This window comes from Eucalyptus grandis, chromosome 2 (genome assembly GCF_016545825.1).
Source record: "Eucalyptus grandis isolate ANBG69807.140 chromosome 2, ASM1654582v1, whole genome shotgun sequence".
Classification (NCBI taxonomy): domain Eukaryota; kingdom Viridiplantae; phylum Streptophyta; class Magnoliopsida; order Myrtales; family Myrtaceae; genus Eucalyptus; species Eucalyptus grandis.
Genome location: NC_052613.1, coordinates 13,041,611 through 13,063,069, shown reverse-complemented (window position 1 = coordinate 13,063,069; position 21,459 = coordinate 13,041,611). Strand labels below are relative to the sequence as shown.

At 41.2% G+C, this 21,459-nt stretch overlaps 1 protein-coding gene across 9 annotated transcripts; it reads left to right on the top strand.

Moving 5' to 3' along the window:
* The first annotated feature begins 13,742 nt into the window (after nucleotides 1-13,742).
* On the top strand, nucleotides 13,743-15,926 carry LOC104422301. 9 transcript variants are annotated; one of them, XM_039306301.1, is made up of 5 exons: nucleotides 13,743-13,954; nucleotides 14,159-14,474; nucleotides 14,573-14,669; nucleotides 15,020-15,136; nucleotides 15,604-15,926. In XM_039306301.1, the coding sequence occupies exons 2-5, from the start codon at nucleotides 14,176-14,178 to the stop codon at nucleotides 15,859-15,861; spliced, it is 771 nt and encodes a 256-aa protein (XP_039162235.1). In that variant the 5' UTR covers nucleotides 13,743-13,954; nucleotides 14,159-14,175; the 3' UTR covers nucleotides 15,862-15,926. The 9 variants fall into 9 exon arrangements, 8 of the variants coding, with proteins under 8 accessions (XP_039162235.1, XP_039162234.1, XP_039162232.1 ...); XM_039306300.1 differs by having other exon boundaries at nucleotides 14,150-14,474; XR_005548241.1 differs by lacking the exon at nucleotides 13,743-13,954 and adding an exon at nucleotides 15,311-15,415 and having other exon boundaries at nucleotides 13,979-14,474.
* Nucleotides 15,927-21,459: the final 5,533 nt, after the last annotated feature.

The window sequence follows — 21,459 nt, the reverse complement described above, 5'->3', positions numbered from 1 at the left end:
TAGAAATCGAGCCGCACATATCATGCGCATGTCTATGTGATTGCCATCAATTTTCTCATGTGAAGTAAGTTTTTATTTCGTGTAATTTACTTACCTTCCCGTATATATTGAGTGGTCCATGATTAGTCTAGGATTTAATACCACGGTCATTTAAATTTGAAAGTAATTGTTATAAAGTTAAAAAAAAAAAAAACTTTTGCAAAAAAAAATTACTTTCAGTTGATGTTTTTATTCTCAAGTATGTTACAAAATTCTTTTCCGCAAGAATTTTCATTTGCCTTAAAAAGGGGATAGAAACCTTTTTCAAAATTTGTTGCAACTCATGCTTTCTTCACCTTTCAAATTGAATATCTTTTTAGCTCATGTCACGTGCCCTTTTTCAATCCATGCTTAGGAAATCATCTACCTTTTCATGAATAACCGAAATGAGTAGGGTTAGGTCGTCATCATGGACTGACTCCCTATTTACGCCTTGTATTCACACACGCTTGCTTATTCATGGCCAGGTAATCACGGAACGTCAACGTTCGCCGATCCAGACTCGTTCAAAAGCAAGAGCAGGAATGGCCGAAGAAAATGTACCAAGCCGTATTGCGGTCATGGAAAGTGAAATGAAGCAAGTCTTCAATGTGCTTCAACAACTTTCAAAGCAGATAGACTCCATCCAGGGCAAACTCACTCCCGCCCCGGCCTCAATTGAGGTATTGTTGCCACAATCATCTACTAGGGGTGATCAAGGTGGAGATACCGACGATAACATGCCTGAATTGGAGGATGATCCGCACCCAACCATGATCGAGAAAGCTAGGCTAGACAGTTTGTCTAAAACTGAGCATGACAAACGCCTCGAACAGCTTGAGGAGAAGCTGAAACAACTGCAAGGCCTCCAAGATCCTACTTTGACGGACCTCTCCATTTATTCCAATGTCAAAATGCCGGAAAAATTCAAAATGCCTGAGTTTGAGAAGTACGATGGCACGACTTGCCCTAGGGCTCATTTGCAAATGTACTTGGTTCAAATGACCCAATACGTTAATAATGCACCATTAATGATCCAGTTGTTCCAATCAAGTCTAATAGGCCCTGCCCTGAGGTGGTACATTACAAAGAACATGAATCTCCTCGAAACATGGAGCGAAGTGAGTGAGGCATTCCTCAAGCAAGTATAAGTTCATAATGGATATTACCCCTTCTCGTGAGGATCTTGAGCGTACCGAAAAGAAAAAGCACGAATCGTTCAAAGAATATACTATCCGATGGAGGAATCTGGCCACCCAAATCAGTCCTCAACCAACCGATTTCGAGCTGAGAAAGATGTTTATCAAAACCCTCCCTTATGAGTACCGCAATCGAATGGTAACCACGATCGTCGAATCATTTAATCAACTCATTCCAAAAGAGGGGAGCAAATCGAGATAGGGTTGAGGGATGGTTGGTTCACTGAACCTGCATCCATGGGCAGGTTCAACATGAAGAAAGATAAAGAACCCCTGGTAGATGTCAATGCGACCTACAATCATTCTCCAACAATTCAGACAAATGCAAGACAGCAACAGACCACCAGCCATCAGCCATCCCAGCGTTACAATAACAAGAGACAATTTACTCCTCTTCCTGGATCTCCGTCACAGGTACTGGCAATCCTTCGGAAGAAGAACCTCCTTTCGATTGAGCCAAAGCGACCCAACGCTGAAAGTTTTTCCAACTATGACCCGTTAAAGATATGCGACTATCACATGGAAGAAGTGGGGCATTCGACTGATGAGTGTTTCGCCCTCAAAAGTCGAATCTAGAACCTGTTAGACACTAAAGCTTTCTCATTCCAGAGCAATTCGCTCCCTGATCACACCGACAAAGTAAATGCGATATTCAGTTCTGAAGACAGTCAGAGCAGAAATGTCGAAGCGCATACTGCTGACATTCATCAAAGGCTGGTGAAGGCCGGGTATTATTCAGGCAATGAAGTGCCACCCTTAGCAACAGAGAAAGAAGGGCCAGATGACATGACCACCATGTTTGGAGACCTTTTCATGGACACCATCAATGAAGGATCGTAAAGGGAAATGGGTGCAGGCCCACTCGAGTAGAACCTTTTTTAATTTCCTTTCATATTCCCCTACGTGGGAACTTGTACATCTTTCTTAAGTCTCGGCTTGTTTTTATTTTCAACATCGGGTTCCGCTTGAGGAACTAACTTTTGAAAACACTTTTCCAAAATGTAAATCCACCTATTAAATAAAGTTGAAAATATTTTGAGAGCATGAGGCGGTACTCCAAACCAGCCCGGTGATGCTATCCAACCATGAAAAAAATATATATATCATCCAAGGAGAATACTGAGGGCTGGGCTTCCTCATGCTTTTTCTCCCCCGAATACATATTTTGAAAACAAAAAACACTTCATCACCAAAATCTTTCAAAAAAGATGATAAATTTAATCATGTTTGTCTTTCTGACTCACTCACTTCATGTCTCAGAAGATCATTCCCGTCCCCTTTGACTTAGTGTGACATGGGGCATTTGAAGCAAGCACATTATGTGAACTCACCAAATTCAATGACACCCTCCCAAGAAAGCAGGGGCAAACAGAAAGGATCATCACGTTTCAAAATGGTAAGTCCTATTCCCGAACATAATGTCGAAAATGACATCCTCTCTTCCATCTACAGAAACGAAGGATGGGATGTAATGGGCACAGCATATTATCAAACTTGAAGCATGCATAGCATGATAGCTCAAGGCAAAGGATGTCCCGAGTTCATTGATTGTGACTTCAAGCTTCAACGAGCCAAGAAGCACAAAGAAGGATTTGCTTCTCTTCCTTTAAAGTGATTAATCGTCAACGGGGAGAAAATCTAGACAAAAAAGCGATCTATAGCCCCACACCCGGACAATGATGTTGGAATCTAGAAACTTCACTCCAGACGCGTATTCTTCCGAGGAGTAATTGCCATCAGAAAGCTTGAGACTTTTGATCTCAGATTCCATAGAAGCTTGAGGTACATGACTTTTGCCCAATGATGCTATAGTTAAAGACAGAAGGAGAAATTCCACAGAAGGAAGGCGTTGAAGATGAATCAACGACCAACAATCATGCATACATGGTCACAAAAGAGGAAGGCCAATTGAAAGAAACATTAAACTATGCCAAGATAAAGAGGCCATCATTGACATTCAAATATCTTTAGGAGCTAGCACATACAAGCTTTGGGGAAGAGTAATTTGGTATCGTTTCCAATACTCCCCACTCTTTGAATTCACTTTTGACATATTTTCTCCTATTGACAGAAACATAGGATTCAAGAAACAAGCTTAATGGTTAATTTGGGCAAATCAAATGATCCATATCGATTTACCTAACTTGGTATGAAAGGAAGTGTCGTCCAGGAGCCGGTTCGGTTAAATAAAAAAGAAGCGCCCTATGGACACCATCGGCGCCTCTAGCTGAGTGGTATCCGGGAAGAAGCAAATGGTCCGGTCGGGGTTCGAATCCCGACGCGGCAGCTAGCCGCTTGGTAAAAAAAATATAAAAAAAAAAAAAAATTTGCTTCTCTTGCGCCTGCAAATTACGAGAGAGCAGATGACCTAATGAAGCAAAAGACATAAGACTTCATGTCCCACTTGCACTTCAAGTCCATCCAATCCAGTGAAGGGTAATGTTGTATCGCTTCCAAGTTATTCGACTCTTGAAAGAGTTTTTGACTAACATGATCCCTTTTATCTGTTGCAGGATCACTTGACCGTAAAAAATGCGGATAACAAATCAAGGAAAGACATGTCAAACTCTGATAAGCTCTCCTAAGCGAAATGACATCCTGAGTAATCACCAAAGCAAATGACAGAAAATCTTCAGGCCTCAACTCGCCAGACTAATTGATCTACTTGTACATCTTCTCTTCTACAGGGGCAAAAACAGAGATGCCCGATTAGATTCCCAACCCCGGTTGATCCTTTATGTGTCATATTCCTAATCAATAGGGACAACCATCGACACCCATTTGCAAATAACCCTTTTGATGTTCAAAATTTAACATATTTGGAAACACCATTATGTTAGCCCCTAGAGTTGTCAAGAGGGTCTTTTTTGAGTCAAAACCATTCACTTGTTTTGAAGAGTTCAAACTCCATCATATTCAAAATGTTGCATATCGTTTCCAGATGAATTCTGCATGATGATTTTGCCTGTCTAAGTCACTGATTCCATTGAGGATTATTAGAATAGACAGCTAAGTGAAGAATACAAGATTAATTAAGCATGCTGGATGAGGCGCGTCAGAATGATGACAGCAAGCTATATCCTACACACAATCCCCCCATCTATACACTTGTGAGATGAGTGAAGATTCCATGGTCAGCAGGGGTAAAGAGTTCTCTCGCGAATGGTACGATAACCAAAATAGTGAGAGGCATTTCATTGCTCACCCCATTGAGCCCCATACACTGATGAAATTTCTGTCCTATCCCTTTCAAGAACAACCCCTACACCGGGGCAGATTAGAAGCGAAGCAGCATCACAAGGTGAGAAGAGAGATAGAAATTTTCTTGCTCGCACTTGCATCAATCTTTGGGTGTCTTTATTGCATATGAACACTCGCATTAATTTAAGTGCCCTAGAGTCATGAAGAGCAATTCTTTCTTTATACACTTGTATCCATTGTACAACTCAATTGAGTTTGTAAATTCGCCCTCACATGGAGGCAAAGCAGAAGCCACTGCTGTTTGAGCAGCATAATCAGAAGCGCCGGCAAAAGATAAAGACTCAATAGTCTAACAAAGGCGTTTGCTTGAACTTGTCAAGATCAACTTTCAAGCAACAAGAATGAAAAAAAACAGGGGCATAAAAAAGCAGTGTACCTGGTAAAAGCAAGGTCAATGCCCATAAATGAAAAACTAGAATAAAAATAGGGGCATGAAAAAAGCAGTGTGCCTGGTAAAAGCAAGGCCAATGCCCCCCAGTAAAAAATATAGCCAAGAAAAGTTGTTGTAGTGGTCCATAGAACCTCCATCTGACAAGGAAGACTGGTGACAAATGCCAAGGCGATCACTAGCTCTTACCTTTTACACATGAGTCAAGCCTACATTGCATCCCATTGTAAAAGTCTCTTCAGACTAGGGGCACTTCAATTAACGTAGGATTTCATATGTCTATAAGCATCACTCGAAGAAGTACGAGCAAGACTATTCTATCTCTTTCGCAGACTCTTGACTTGCAAACCCGGAGATGATCGTGCGGCACTTCGTTCATGAGCCTTGACCTCGACGGTCCTATTTGATGAGCTATTGACCAAGTTTTCATCACAATTTCAACAAAGACCTCTCACATTGGTAAAGTCGTACCACTTGCGAGAATACTTAGACCCCTGCTGACATGATGACAGTGAGAAGTGTGGTCCTTATAAATCCCGCATCAATGGTCGATAGCCTTTTCCATGAGAGTGAGTGAAAAGTCCTTTCAGACTGAAAGTCTCTCATCTGGCATGCTCAAGACATCTACATTCTAAATGAAGGTTGTCTTTCAAAATCTTCTCCAATGAAACTCAGATGATACAAAACTGACAAAATTGTCATGCATGAATCGCATTTAAACTCATGAATTTACAGCATATGCAATCATGTGTGCTTATTGTGCAAATAGCAGACATACTCTCAGAGATCAGAGATATTGCCAGGTAAGCATATCTCTATCCCCATTTGTCTTAAAGTACCTACCACTGTCCAGGTATTCTCTTATTGACACTCAACCTATTTGAGTCGTCCTTTGAGTTTGAGTGCTTACTGATGTCCAAGTATCCCCATTGTCTTTGAGTACCGGCCACCGTTCGAATACTCCCTTTTCCTGACACTCAACTTGTTCGAGTTGTCCCCAGAGTATTGATACTTGTAACTGACCAAGTATCCTTTTATCGTTGAATACCTACTGCTGTCCAAATATCATTTTTTCTTCAAGTACCGGCCACCGTTCGGATACTCCCTCTTATTGACACTCGACTTGTTCGAGTTGTCCACAGAGTATTGATACTTGCGACTGACCAAGTATCTCTTGGAATACCTACTGCTGTCTAGGTATCCTCATATCGTCAAGTACCCACCGTTGTCCGGTACTTCCTTTTCATGACACTCAACTTGCCCAAGTTGTCTCCAAATAATAGCAGCTGCTCAAGCATTCCACTTGCTTTGTGCCCGCGCCTACCTGTATGCTTTCTTACACTTGGACCAACCGAGTGGTCCTGTGTTGTATCATTAAATACTTGTGTTCATCCAAGTATTCCAGTACTTTGTACACCTGTGGCTATCCAGGTGTTCCACCCCTCTTAAGTGCCTGTGGCCATCCAGGTAAGTCTCGTGCTACATTCAAGTTTATGTTACCAGGAGGTGAGAAACCTTCATGAATATGCGGGGCACGTCCTCGATATTTCCGATTACCAGGAGGTGAGAGACCTTCATGAATATGCGAGGCACGTCCTCAATATTCCCAATTACCAAGAGGTGGGAGACCTTCATGAATATCCAAGGTACGTCCTCGATATTCCCAATTACCAGGAGGTGAGAGACCTTCATGAATATGCGAGGCACGTCCTCAATATTCCCAATTACCAGGAGGTGAGAGACCTTCATGAATATCCAAGGTATGTCCTCAATATTCCCAATTACCAGGAGGTGAGAGACCTTCATGAATATGCGAGGCACGTCCTCAATATTCCCAATTACCAGGAGGTGAGAGACCTTCATGAATATCCAAGGTACGTCCTCGATATTCCCAATTACCAGGAGGTGAGAGACCTTCATGAATATGCGAGGTACGTCCTCGATATTCCCCTTTACCAGGAGGTGAGAGACCTTCATGAATATCCAAGGTACGTCCTCGATATTCTCATTGCTAGAAGGTGGGAGACCTTCATGAATATGCGAGGTACGTCCTCAATATTCCCATTTACCAGGAGGTGAGAGACCTTCATGAATATCCAAGGTACGTCCGCGATATTCCCAATTACCAGGAGGTGAGAGACCTTCATGAATATGCGAGGCACGTCCTCAATATTCCCAATTACCAGGAGGTGAGAGAGACCTTCATGAATATCCAAGGTACGTCCTCGATATTCCCAATTACCAAGAGGTGAGAGACCTTCATGAATATGCGAGGCACGTCCTCAATATTCCCAATTACCAGGAGGTGAGAGACCTTCATGAATATCCAAGGTACGTCCTCGATATTCCCAACTACCAGAGGTGAGAGACCTTCATGAATATGCGAGGCACGTCCTCAATATTCCCACTACTGTGAGGTGAGAGACCTTCATGAATATCCAAGGTACGTCCTCGATATTCCCATTACCAGAGGTGAGAGACCTTCATGAATATGCGAGGCACGTCCTCAATATTCCCAATTACCAGGAGGTGGGAGACCTTCATGAATATCCAAGGTACGTCCTCGATATTCTCAATTACCAGGAGGTGAGAGACCTTCATGAATATGCGAGGCACGTCCTCAATATTCCCAATTACCGTGGAGGTGAGAGACCTTCATGAATATCCAAGGTACGTCCTCGATATTCCCAATTACCAGGAGGTGAGAGACCTTCATGAATATGCGAGGCACGTCCTCAATATTCCCAATTACCAGGAGGTGAGAGAGACCTTCATGAATATCCAAGGTACGTCCTCGATATTCCCAATTACTGTGAGGTGAGAGACCTTCATGAATATGCGAGGCACGTCCTCAATATTCCCAATTACAGGAGGTGAGAGACCTTCATGAATATCCAAGGTACGTCCTCGATATTCCCATTACCAGAGGTGAGAGACCTTCATGAATATGCGAGGCACGTCCTCAATATTCCCAATTACCAGAGGTGAGAGACCTTCATGAATATCTAAGGTACGTCCTCGATATTCCCATTACCAGAGGTGAGAGACCTTCATGAATATGCGAGGCACGTCCTCAATATTCCCAATTACCGGGAGGTGAGAGACCTTCATGAATATCCAAGGTACGCCCTCGATATTCCCAATTACCTGTGAGGTGAGAGACCTTCATGAATATGCGAGGCACGTCCTCAATATTCCCAATTACTGTGAGGTGAGAGACCTTCATGAATATGCGAGGCACGTCCTCAATATTCCCAATTACCAGAGGTGAGAAACCTTCATGAATATCCAAGGTACGTTCTCGTTATTCCCAACTACAAGGGAGGTGAGAGACCTTCATGAATATGCAAGGCACGTCCTCAATATTCCCAATTACAGTGAGGTGAGAAACCTTCACGTATATGCAAGACCCATCTCGATATTTCCACACGAATATCTCAGGTATACCTTGATTCTTCCTTTGAGTTTATACCGTGATCGTCCTGTGTACTCCTTCGATGCTTGTGATCATCCGTGTATCTCCAAAGAGTTTGTACTGTGATCGTCCAGGTACCCTTTCAATACTTGTGATCATCCAGGTATCCCCAAAGAGTTTGTACCTGTGATCGTCCAGGTACCCCTTCGATGCTTGTGATCATCCAGGTATCTCCAAAGAGTTTGTACCGTGATCGTCCAGTACCCTTTCGATACTTGTGATCATCCGTATCCCCAAAGAGTTTGTACTCGTAATCGTCCAGTACCCCTTCGATACTTGTGATCATCCAAGTCTCCCCCAAGAGTTTGTACTTGTGATCATCCAAGTACTATCTCCCAACAAACAGATGCCCTGAGAAAGGTCGGCGCATCTCCCGTCAAGGCGACCGAAGAAAGGTTCGGGTCCTAGACAAACCAACTTATTGCTCTAACAGGCGACCGAAGAAAGGTTCGGGTCCTGGAAAAGCAATTCCCCGTCAAGGCGACCGAAGAAAGGTTCGGGTCCTAGACAAACCAACTTATTGCTCTAACAAAGCGACCGAAGAAAGGTTCGGGTCCCGAAAAGCAATTCCCCGTCAAGGCGATCAAGAAAGGTTCGGGTCCTAGACAAACCAACTTATTGCTCTAACAGAGACCGAAGAAAGGTTTGGGTCCGGAAAAGCAATTTCCCGTCAAGGCGACCGAAGAAAGGTTCGGGTCCCGAAAAAGCAATTCCCGTCAAGGCGACCGAAGAAAGGTTCGGGTCCTAGACAAATCACTTATTGCTCCAATAGGCGACCGAAGAATGGTTCGGGTCCTAGAGAAGCAATCTCCTCATGCAATGGTAAGATGACGCCTTGATACTTGCCAAAACTCGGGTTCACACCCTATCTCACTCACTCCGGTAAGTAACTACATGTATCTTCTTATCTGTCTTAGTATGTGTAATGTTATATTGCTCTTTTTCTGTATAGGACAATAGGTCCCAAATAAAATATAATCTATTGCATATGTATAGACAAAATTTAGGTATCAGGTTTGTCTTTGAATGTAACCTCTGCGAACTCACCTTCAAAGAGGGGCAGCTGTTGACACCTAAATTTTGATTAGGTTATTAATTAGGCCTTATTTTCTTTTATTTTTCCTTTTTTTCAGATAATAAATAACAAAAACAAAAAAAAATAAATAAATAAAAGCAAGAAAAACAAAAGCGTATAAAGAAGTTCATTGGGGCCGGGCGCAAGGCCCGGCCCCCTTTTCCCTTTCGCGTGGGCCCCTAGGCTCATTTTCTTTCTTTTTTTTTCTCGGCCCGGCCCGCACAACCTAACCCTTCCCCTCCTTCTTCCTTCTCCTTCCTTCTTCTTTCTCGTGCCTCCGTGCATCATGCACGGCGGCCGACGCGCTCAAGGGCAACCTACGGTAAATAGGAATGGAGGTAGGCCGCCGGAGGAGAGGACGACGCGCATGCGCCTTCAATGTGCGCCTTTAATGCTGAGATGAGACACCGGTTCGGCCGCGGGCGTCCGTTCGGCGTGCGAAGACCGGCGGTCGAAGCCCCGTCGACCGCCCCTCGCCTATAAATAGCGAGGCACCACCTCCGTCAAAGGACACGGCGAACTCCGAGATCTTCCCTTTGAGAGACTTCAAGGGGGAAATCAAAGAGCAAGCCAAGAGGCCGAGAGTGATCGAAGGCTGCAAAGCTTCGAGCTTCCGCCGAGAGACTTGGGAAGGGGAGCCGAGGTCGAGCAAGCCTAGATCCGGGGCTCGCGGGCCTCGGAGAAAGAGAGGTTCTCACGGAGAGATGAACAGAGAGAGAGAGGGAGTCGGATCTAAGGCCGCAGACTGCCCCCACCGAGAGACTTTGGGGGGTCCGAGGACGCCCGCCCGAGGATCCGAGGCCCGCCGGAGGCATGTCGTGAGCTTAAACGGCCTCCCACCGAGAGACATCGGGGGAGGCCGCGGGCAAGCGAGCCTGCAGAGAGAGGAGAAATCAAGTGCAAGAGACGGTCGAGGCTCAGATCCGCCGTCGATTCAGCTCCAACGCCGCCCCAAACACCATCCCGACGCCGCCCGATCTAAGTCGCCGTCGCCGCCGCGAGCCGTGCCACCGTGCCGAGCCAAAGCCGAGAGCAGTGACGATGGAGCCCTGTCTACGCCGTCCATTCGAAGCTCTAATGGCCGTCACCTTTGCCATTCACTGTCGTCGCCGTAGCCACCGTAGCCGCCGTCGCCGCCGGAATGCTCCCGTTTCCCCCCTTTCGGCGCCGCGGATTCGCAAACCCTAGGGTTTGCGATTTCCGGTCACGGCGGATCCGGTTTGGAAGGCCTGTAGGGATTCCACGATTTAAGGGGCGGCTCAATCCGGGCCGGATCCGGTAGGGTTCGCAAGGAGTCGGGTTGAAGTTGGGCGGATCCGGGTTGGCGTCCGGGTAGGGTTTCGTCGGGCCGAGTAGCTCGGGCTGAAGGTTTTATGAAAATGGGCCAAGAGTAGTTTGGGTTTCTTTTAAAAATGAGAAGAGGATAAAAACTCGAAGTCGGGCCCGCGTTGCGGGCTCGTGTCTCGAGGTTGCGAACCGGATCGGTCCCAACCCGGGAACTCGACCGGTTCGTTTTTTAAATATAATATAAAATAATATTTTTTAAAAATAATAAAAATAAAAATAATTTATTTTCCAAAAATCAAAAATCAAAAATGTCCATATTTTCCCAAAAAAGCCAAAAAAGTCAGAAAAAGCCAAAAAATGATTTATATTTTCAGAAAAAGATCCAAAAATCCAAAAAGCCTTAGGGTTTAAACAAGATTAAATACCGAAAGGGCATTAGTGATTAACTAGTGTAATCAAGTCCCCGATCCTAATTTCTCCGGTTTCGCAGGAGCAAGTATTTCTCCCGATACTTCGCTTGGGTTTCTAATCGACCCACCCCAAACCGATTAGTGGCGACTCCGTTCTAAAATTAATTTACAGGTTAAAAACTTGGACTATTAAGTCGTGAATTGGTGGACTTGGGAGAGTCCGGGCTTTGATAAATTCAGCCGAGCCATTAACCTCTTTAGGTGCCCGTACCCGACTGCGGGCGCCGAAAAAAAAGAGGTCGTGACAACCTTCCTCTCGGGGTAGGGAATAGGATTAGGAGTATTGTCTTAAGGATGGGCCTACGACCCATGACTTAGACGCGGGTTCTTCCAAACCCATACTTCGCGTGATGCTGAGTGTTCACATAATAATAGACAAGATTTAGTAAAATTCTATGGATTTCATATTTTATCCTATCAAATCCTATCATGATTAGAAATCCGAACAACCAAACGTAACTTAAGTATCATTATCGGGTACTGAAATTTCTGAGTGTCACATAATTATGAGTTCGAAAATTTCGGATATCACAGTTGTGATACTTGCGAGATGTAAATATTCTTGTACTTGGAGAATTGGGTAGTTTATTGATCTTAAAACTAGAAAAAGAGTACCACAATTCGCGAAATAGAAATAAATCAAATCGGCAAACTTAGGCAAATCTTTTGAAAATATAGGTGATGTGTGAATGAGAATGTTTGGAGACATTATAGTTGATCTGGAGAAATGAAAATACTTTTGCGGGATGAAACTGATTTTTTGTGGAACGAAACCTTGTTTGAATTGAGCAAAAGCATATTTTATTTTCCTGCCACAATTTAAAATATTATCCATATTTTGAAAATTGCGAAAAAATCGTGGGTGAACCTATATGTCAACATCATTTCAAATTAAAAATATTCAAAGTGCAATTCTGTCGCAAAATTTTTAACTAGGCAAAGAGTAAAAAGTAGAAGCTTATTGTGACACATTCTCAATTTTTCTAAATACAAGATTTAAATTTTAATCTAATAGTGTTGGAGATTTAAAGATCACGATTACAAAGTGTTGGAATTTCAATTTAATTCGGATTACGATTATGTCTTTTACCATACAAATATGATTTTTCTCAGCAGAATATGTGAACTTTTCATGCAATTTTCTTTTGTTATAAATTGAGATTGAAACCGTCTGTTGAATTTGCTTAGAGAGATTGAATCTTATTTTGTAGCAAAATCTTCTTTTCAGGAGAGCATAAACTACGAACACGTCTCTGTTAAATAAAAAAGGACACCTTCCGTTTTAATTCAGAAATTAAATGAAATGATAATGAAGATTTTTATAGGTAATGCTTCAATCCATATTGAAATGAAAAGAGTTTTTTTAATCGCTTTGAATAAAATTAAAAATCAATTTATTATTTAGTATTTATATTTATTACGTATTTAGGTATATTAGTATAGTTTATATTATAGTTTATTATTTAATATTTAATAAAATTGTGATTAGTTAATATTTTTATTACTTAATCTAAATAAAATTAATCAATAGAATTTCCGTAATTTAATAGAATTTTAGAATAGAATAGAATTTTGAATTCGAATTCAAATTCTTTTTGCACCACACCTTTATCTCAAAGAAATAATGTCAATGCATTACGGCTTCATTTTCACGTGTTAAATTAAATTTATCGTTGGACAAAAAAATTAAATTCACTCTTTCTTTTCCCCGGTGGTTATGAATATGTCAAAAGTACATGTCATCTTATGAAAAGTGGTCAAGAGAAAAGTAATATTCAAATTTTAATTTGGACCTTCCTTATCTGATTTTCTTTTTGAATAAAAATTAGCAATTAATGTACATTTTTAATCTATCTAATGTAAACAAAAATAATAATAAAAAGGCAAAGATATGTTAGGCGAGAGAAACATGCACATGCTAGTACCACAGTATATCTAGGAGCCTGTGAAGTTATGTTGGTGCCAAGTTTCAACCTTTGTCTTGTAGCCTCCACAATTAGCCCAAAAATGATAATAATACTAATTTACAAAAGCAAAATAATAAATTAGTACATTTGTGATAAACAGAAGGTAAAATCTCAAACTGGTACACTCGTTAATTATCATGTGTCATCGAACTCAGGTAAAATTGAAAGGAAACTAACGAGCAGTGAAATTGTCATAAGTGCACCGATTTGAACTTTTTTGTAGTTAAAAAATTAATTTGAGGTAATTTGTTATAAGTATACTAGTTTTGAGTTTTCCATGGTGTTAATCTTAAATTTAATAGAACTGAACAAAAGCAATCCTTGGGCTGAAAATGGGGAAGGGGGAAATAGAAGCAGAGTCAATCAGTTTTTTTTTTTTTTTTTTCGACCAAAGAAAACAGTCTTTTTGGGGGGGCATTCGAAATGGAATCTATTAGATAAACGGGCTTTTTAACGGGCCGGAGGCCCACCTAAGCCCAACCGTAATCGGGGCGGGCTGCACATTGGCCTTCACCATGACCCACTCCAATTTACGTGCGATTATGGGCTCACTAGGCCCGAACCTGTATTTTCCGATCATCTTCACGATCCCCCATGTTTCGCACTCGTTCACAGTTCGAAGAGTGCATCGGTGCTTGCTCGGACTCGCTCGCTTCACCATCGTCTACCCGCGCGGCGACGTCCACGACGCCTGACGGGAGAGTTCCTGAGCAAAACCCAGAGGCTCGAACGGCTCTTTCTGCGCGAACGATCGTTTCTTTACGCTCGGTCGTTCTAAGAGGCAAAGAAGCAAACAGTTAGTCGGCATTGTAAGGTTCGGATTCTGTTCACAAGAAGGAGGAGGGATTGTTTCTGTGATAGGAATAGTGATTGCTTCGGTGTTTGTAGATTGAGGGAAATAATGTTTGATGCCAAGATTTCTTTTGTTTTGTTGTGGGTCTTGAGAGCATGCGATGTATGCACGTGTGCTGGAAGGAACGAGTTCCTGAACGTGTTTTCTGCTTGAAAGATCTTACAGGGTATTGCTTCTGGGTCATGGAAAGCTGTGATGATGAGAAGGACGGCGTCTCCGAAAACCTTATGCCGAAGGCGCTATCGCCCAGGGTAGCATCTGGGGGTGCCAAGTTCGTGGATGAAGTGCTTAATGGTCAGGATGAATGCTGCTTGGACAATTTCCGGATGGACAAGAACGTGTTCTACAAGTTGTGCCACGTTTTGCAGTCGAGGGGCTTGCTGCGCCATACGAACAGGATCAAGATCGAGGAGCAGCTGGCCATATTCTTGTTCATAACAGGCCATAACCTGCGGACGCGAGCTGTTCAAGAGCTGTTTAGGTATTCCGGAGAAACCATTAGTCGGCATTTCAACAATGTCTTGAATGCGATTTCTTTGCATTTCTTTGGATTTCTTTGGATTTCTTTCAGCCTCCTAGAAGCGATGTGCCTCAAGAAGTCCTGGAAAATCCTAGATTATACCCTTACTTTAATGTAGTTGCTCCCTCAAGTTCACTTTTTTGGAAAGGCCAGCAGGTAAATTGTCTTTAACTTTATTTTTCCGGTTATCCCAAGCCGACAATCTTTGACATGAATTGGCACGTATGGGGCAAACTTGAAAGTCACACAAAATTTAATGTATATAAGTTTTCAAGAGTAATTAATGAAAAATATAGTGTTTTTCAATGAAACGACTTGGCACAATTACGAAACTCGAATATGACATGTAAACACAAATTACCTGCCCTTGATGTGTATTTCTTTACATCTTCATCTTCTAGGACTGTGTTAGAGCAGTTGATTGCATACCATTCCCGGTGATGGTAGCTGTAGATGAACACGGACCTTTCCGCAATAAAAACAGTTTACTTATGCAAAATGTGCAGCTTGTTCATTTGACCTCAAGTTTCATTACATCTTGGCTGGGTGGGAAGGCTCAGCATCTGAATTGCGAGTCCTACATTCTGCTCTCACAAGGCATAACAAATTGCAGGTCCCGGAAGGTACTTTTTACTTGAAAGGAATCTGTGGTTTATTTACTAGTTTCATTGGACAACCTGTGGTTACATTTACTTAGAAGAAAACAGTCTCAGTCTCTTGCTTTACAGGATATTTTAGGTCGTTCTTATTTTATCGACATCTCTCCAATTTAATTTTCATTTCTTTTTTTTTGTCAGAGGTGTCTTGTTGGTACGTTTGATTAAGCTCTGGACCTTGTCATGCCAATTTGACTAATGCAGGCAGGCACTACCTGGTGGACACCAAGTCTGTGAATCTGCCAGGTTTTCTAAGCCCATATCATGATGTACCCTATCATTTGAATGGGTTGCCTGGGGATTGTCATCTGCAGGATGCAAAAGAGTTGTTCAATCAATGGCATTCATTATTGAGAAATGCCATGAATTGCATCTTCAGTGCTTTGAAGGCCAGATTCCTGATTTTAACATCAACTCCTCCTTATCCATAGCAGACACAGGTAAAGTTGGTCGTCGCTGGATGCGCTATTCACAATTACATTCATAGGGAGAAACCAGAAGATTGGCTTTTTAGAAGGTTTGAGCATGGAGATGTGATGCAAATGGATGAGGCGTTGCCCTCTGTGGAGGTAGAACAGCCAATGTTCTTTGAGAACCAGGACCTGGATTTTCCTTTTGTAACACAAGATTTAGAAATGTCTTTGCAATTGCGTGATTCACTTGCTACTGAAATGTGGAATGACTGTCAGTGACGATTTATTTGGAATTTAGACTCACGTGCATGGTTTTACTTTATTAGACCATGTTCTTTCTGCTAGATGACTGGGTTTAGGCCAACTTGGCTTTTATTGCGCTTTGGCACTTCCCTGTGGAAAGGTCCCAGTTTGGCTCATATTGTTGTTTTTCCTCTGTATGAGCAATGCTTGCAACTCGAATGAAATGTTTGGCTTCTTCCTTGGCCCAAATTAGGATGTTCTCTGATCATACTGTTTAATCCAAAGGCTTCCTTCCTGGTGGATCTATCATCCTTCTGACTATACTATTTTAGAAGATTTAATTGTTACTGACTCAGTTCTACAAGGATGTCACTGCCACTTTATACTGATTTTCAAAATCAGAAGAAATTACAGAGGCAGCTCAGATGGCTTGAGGCACAGGTTGGTGCACATTCTTGGTTTTTGACTTGTCCCGCTTTAGTCATTGCATAGGCAGGATATCGCAAGCACCTGCAATTCTTATGGTTAAGTTAGTTGCTTTTTACTCCTCTTTTGCAAATTGGCTTGAAGGTAAAGGATAAAAGTCTGAGCTGGAGGTTTTCCCTGGTTACATTTTGCCAGTTTTCATTTCAGTGGGTTTCTTGTTAGTAAGATATTTTCTCTAGTTCATAGACACAATTCCCTCTGCTAGTTGTGTGGATTTTTCAAGGCAGCTTAGCACTGGTATTTGGTTCTTTGTTCTATGAGTTCTAGCTGGAACCCTTGTTTAGATATTTTACTTATCATCTTGTATGATTGCCAGCATGTGAAGTACAGAAGTGTGAAGTATTAATCATTTCACTACTGAATTTTGCTGAGAAAGGTTGTGCATGTATTTCACTCCTCCCTTCCGTCCTTTTCACTCACCATGACCTGCCTTTAGTTTACCTTGTCCTCATGATGTCCCTCTGCCATTATAATGAGAGAACTTTTTCTCTCCTCGCTACATGGAATTTAATGTTCGCGGGACCATTAATGGCTTTGGTCTTGGAACATGACCTTATCTGGGCAGGACAAGAATAATGAGTAGTAAGTTTTAGCCCCAAAGAAGTGGCTTAACATGCATGCAAGAGCAACTTTGAGATGGATCAGATTAAACTGTAACATATCTAGGGCTCATCAGTCAGTCTGGACGGTTACTTGACTTGGCACTTCAATCCTTGATGAATTTAAGGTATAAAGACTGATCTCCTAGTCAGTAACTGTTACAGTACAAGGGTCACTTTTTTAGCAAGGTATAGAATGTATCGTCAAATATTTAATATGATTTTACTTGATCTAATTTCATTCAAAGTGACATATTCCAGCCAATTGAAAGGATCTTTAGTTAAACTGCAAAGAGTTGAATTTGTATTGAAAACAGTAGATTGACTATAGAAGATGTTGCTACTTAGAATCAGTTTGTTTCATGAAAAATATCACTTTTCTCGAAAATATTTTTTAAGAAGCCATTTTCCAAAAAAATGATTATGTTTTCCGGTGTTCGGTTGAAATCTAAAATTTAAGTGTGAAATATTTTTTGCTGTTCATTATTTAATTTGATTTTTTGGAAAAAAATTACAAAAAAAAAATTAATTTTAATATTTGTAATTGACCAAAAGAATTTAATTTTAATTTATACATATTTTTAAAAATGAATTATTAATTAATTTTATGTTTAAAAATCGAATTTTTATTATTTTTATTATTTCTTTCTTTTCTTTTTTTCCTTCCTCCTTCCTCCACCACCGCAAGCCTCAACGATGGCCAGCCGCCTTGTTCTTGACCAAGCAATCGCTAAATTGATGGCTAGCTCGAGTCTCGAGCTCGTTGGCCTCGCCCACTAACTCGATCCAAGCAAGCTCAAGCTCCGTTGAGGCCGTAGGCTCACCTATGAGTGGATGCAGCTCTCGTGGACTCGCCGAGCTCTATCTAACTTGTGGCTTGCTTGATCTAGGTAGCTCGAGTTCTACCGAGGCCGGCAAGCTTGAGCTTTGCCTCGTGGATCCGGCCTTGGGAGGGTACAGTGGCTTGTGGCCGGCGACTGGCCAAGGAAGAAGAAAAAGAAAATGGAAGAAAAAGAAAAAGAAAAAAATAAAAATTCACTATTTTTAAAAAACAAAAAAAGAAAAAGAAAACATAAAAATAAAACGAACGATAGGAAGCCAACCTGTTGTTCCTGAGCCTGGAAGAAGCTTCTAAGTCTCAGGAGCAAATTTCGAAATGCCTTCTTTTGGAGGATCAGGGATGGCCGCTCAGTCTCTCTTTGGTTTGACAACTGGTATCCTAAGGGACTGCTGAATTTAATCTTCTCAGACTCGCTTATCTACAACTCAAGATTATCTAGACATGCCTCAGTTGCAGATCTTTTCTCTTATGCTGGCCAGCCTCTCAAAACAATCCTTGAGTCGTGGGATTATCCTCTTCCAACATTTACTCAAGTAGCGGATTGCTGTTACTAGCAGGAGAACCTGTTGGGCCGATTCACGTAGAGAAAATGCTTGGGAAACCATCGGGATCAAGTGGAACATTGTTTTTTGGCATGATTTCATCTGGGATAATGCAATCACGCCAAGGTATCGGCTTAACTTTTGGCTTATGGCCAAGCGCAAATTGCCCACACAATCTCTGTTATTGGCTCATGGTAGAATAGAGAGGGGATCCTGCGCGTTCTGCAATGGATTGCATAATTCCATAAATCATTTGTTTTTTGATTACTCTGTCAAGGCCGGCGTTGCTTTCTTTTGGGCGGCGAGATGCAATTAACCTTGGCGGAACAGGTCTTGGGGAGAGAATCTTCAATGGGCCACCTCTTTCTTGAAGGGTAAGGACTTCTCTAAATGCATTGCTCGCTTTTCCCTTGGGGCTCTTTGTCACATTATTTGGAAACATAGGAATAGCATCCTATTAAGAGAATAACCCCTTACCGTCCTGGCTATGAAGAATCATCTTCTTAAGGTGGTTAGGGATAAAGGTAGCACCTTCAGAAACGTTGAGGATAGCTTCAGAAAGAGAAGGTTGCAAAGGATTTGGGGCATTCATCCCATTATCTTCTCGGGAGACCCGTAATCGACCCTGGTTTCAATTGATGCTTCAAGGAAATGCTAGTGCTCTAGAGCCGACGTCTTTCCTCCTACATTGAGGTGTTTGTTTCTTTGCCGGTTGTTCATGCCATGCCTTTCTAGTTTGCCGTTTGCCTTATTTTAGGCATTGCCTTGTGTTTTTACATCATGGCATACTTCCACTCGATATGATTATTCATCTTGAGTGTAAGTTTTTGGCGCCGTGTTTTTTTTTTTTTTTGTACTTTTGACCTTTCCTCTTTATATTATTACCTTTTACCAAAAAAAAAAGAAAAAGAAAAATCAGAAAACATTTTTTCGAAAATTATTTTTCGTGAAACGAATGGAGTCTTAACTAAAATTATTTTTGTTGCTAGTTTGAGTCGATGGACTAGGAGATAAGAAAAGCCGTGGATGAGGCCTGGTGATTGAAAAGATAGGCGCTTCTATAATCCCTTTGAGGATCATGACAATATGAGATTTTTGAACGTTTATCGAAACCTTCTCTAGTGCTTATATGTCACTTCACATTAGAATCTCTTGTCATGATTGTTGACGAGAGAAAAGTTGAAAACAGAAGAGGGAAGAGATAAGAATAAAGTGAAAAAGGCTTGGAACGGCCTTGAAAGATGCAGATGAACTTTACTTTAGACAGAATAGGCAGAACATTTTCAAGAGATAGATTAATATATTGATTAATCGTTAAGTTAGGCACAGTGGCACGTTATCTTTTCGCTGGCTTTCATTTATTATTCCAAGTCTTTGAGGGTGGTGTTGGAAGAAGGCAAATCTGCTCACTGCAAGACAAACTTCAGAGTCCACTTGGTATTGCCTTCCACGTTTTGTAGGTCTTAATGTGCGTTTTTAATACGAGACATCGGATAATTGTAATCCTCCAATTAAAGATGGACACAATCAATTGTATAATTTTTTTTTTTTTTTGCACCGGCGGTACATACTTTGTTTCTCCTAAGTATATTGGATGCGATTATGTATTTTCTTTTTCCTTCCTTGGTAATGAGATAAAAAGAGGCTGACTTTTCGTGAATCCCTTGTGTCTGTTTTTATGTTTGGAAATATATATAAGATATTAGCAAGCAAATTGACAGTGAAAAGGAATGTAACAAAATGATGTTCTGATGTTCTGTCGATTGTACTTATGTTTGCTACTGATCCAATTTCTCAATTGATTCTTTCAAATATAAATAATGTAATCTTTTTATAGAGGGTGTTGTTTGTGAGCGTTATCATCTATCCGGGTCTAAATTTTTCTTTATAAGAATCTTTTTGGAAGAGGAAAACACAGCCCTTTCAATTACAATAATTATATAATTTCGTTTCCCTAATAAAAAGGAAAACCAAATTTTGAGAGGGAATGATTAAAAAAAAGGATAAATTGTGGATAGATACCGAACCTGGTCTGAAATGTGAGTGTAGTGAATTAGCTTCTTAAGGGGAGAATCTTTGTGGGGAGTGGATGGAAATTCTCCTTTATCTTCTTCTCAAATGAACGCAATCTCTATCCTCCACATGTGCGCAACGATTAATTAACACTCAATAATCAAAGTGTTAAATAAATTGCAAGGAACAGGAAGAGTTACTTATTTTGAAGCAACAAAAGTATCTACAATGTCAGTTAAAAATCACATCATCCTAAATATGATTTCAAATTAACATGTAATTTCACCTGTCTTCTTTAGTTTTCATTTTTTTCTTCATTGCTAACAGTACAAGAAATCAGCATATAGGCACTTGGTGATTGCGCAATTGCAATAATTTCTATGCCCGTTCGCATATTGATTTTAACCTTGATTATTTGCACTTCATAAGGTTGGCGTTGCTATGGAAAATAAGAAAGTCTAAAGAATACCAATTTGAATCTATGAACTTCTTATCGATAAGTAACCCATGTCTACACAGAAGGGCATGGTTTGAACTTTTTTCCTTTAACTTCCAAGTATGCGTGTGTGTATATATATATAATGCACCAGGCCTCGCATGCTCATATAGCATTATACACACTAGTTTTTAGATTTGATGGGCTTCATGTGGGACTAACTTGATCTAGTAGCTCACATGCATTCGACTCATAAATTGAGCCCTGTATGTTAATATGTAAGTACTGCTCATATACATACTCCCAGCATTGTTGCCCACTTTCATGTGGTGAGTACGGAATCTCATAGGCAGAATAGTTCATGTGTAAACCGAGAGAAAGGGCTACTAACATGACGTCCCACTTGAGAAATTCTTTAAAGTTCAGCCTGGATTTGAAAATCCCATAGCTATCGTCATAAGCAGTGTTGAAGATAAATTAAAAGACTTAATGTGTTGTACAATATTGTTTACTAAACTGTAAAGCTAGCTACCACATCTTCAATTTTCAGCAACTTAAATATAAATCAGAACCTCCAAGGAAGAAAGCTCGATACAAATTGATGCAAACAAGCACCGTCACAAACTGGCGCTCCATTAGAAGTTCTAACAAAGTTATTAAATTACTTAATCCAATTTCTAGAATCTTCAAGATGGACATTAACTAGAGAGTCAAGAA

Bases quoted from the DNA above. Each gene is read 5' to 3' on its own strand.
- LOC104422301 (XM_039306298.1), top strand. From the start codon at position 14,089: ATGCGATGTATGCACGTGTGCTGGAAGGAACGAGTTCCTGAACGTGTT. The intron at 14,670-15,019 runs GTAAATTGTCTT...CAAAATGTGCAG, and splicing joins TTTTTTGGAAAGGCCAGCAG to CTTGTTCATTTGACCTCAAG. The intron at 15,137-15,603 runs GTACTTTTTACT...TATCCATAGCAG, and splicing joins CAAATTGCAGGTCCCGGAAG to ACACAGGTAAAGTTGGTCGT.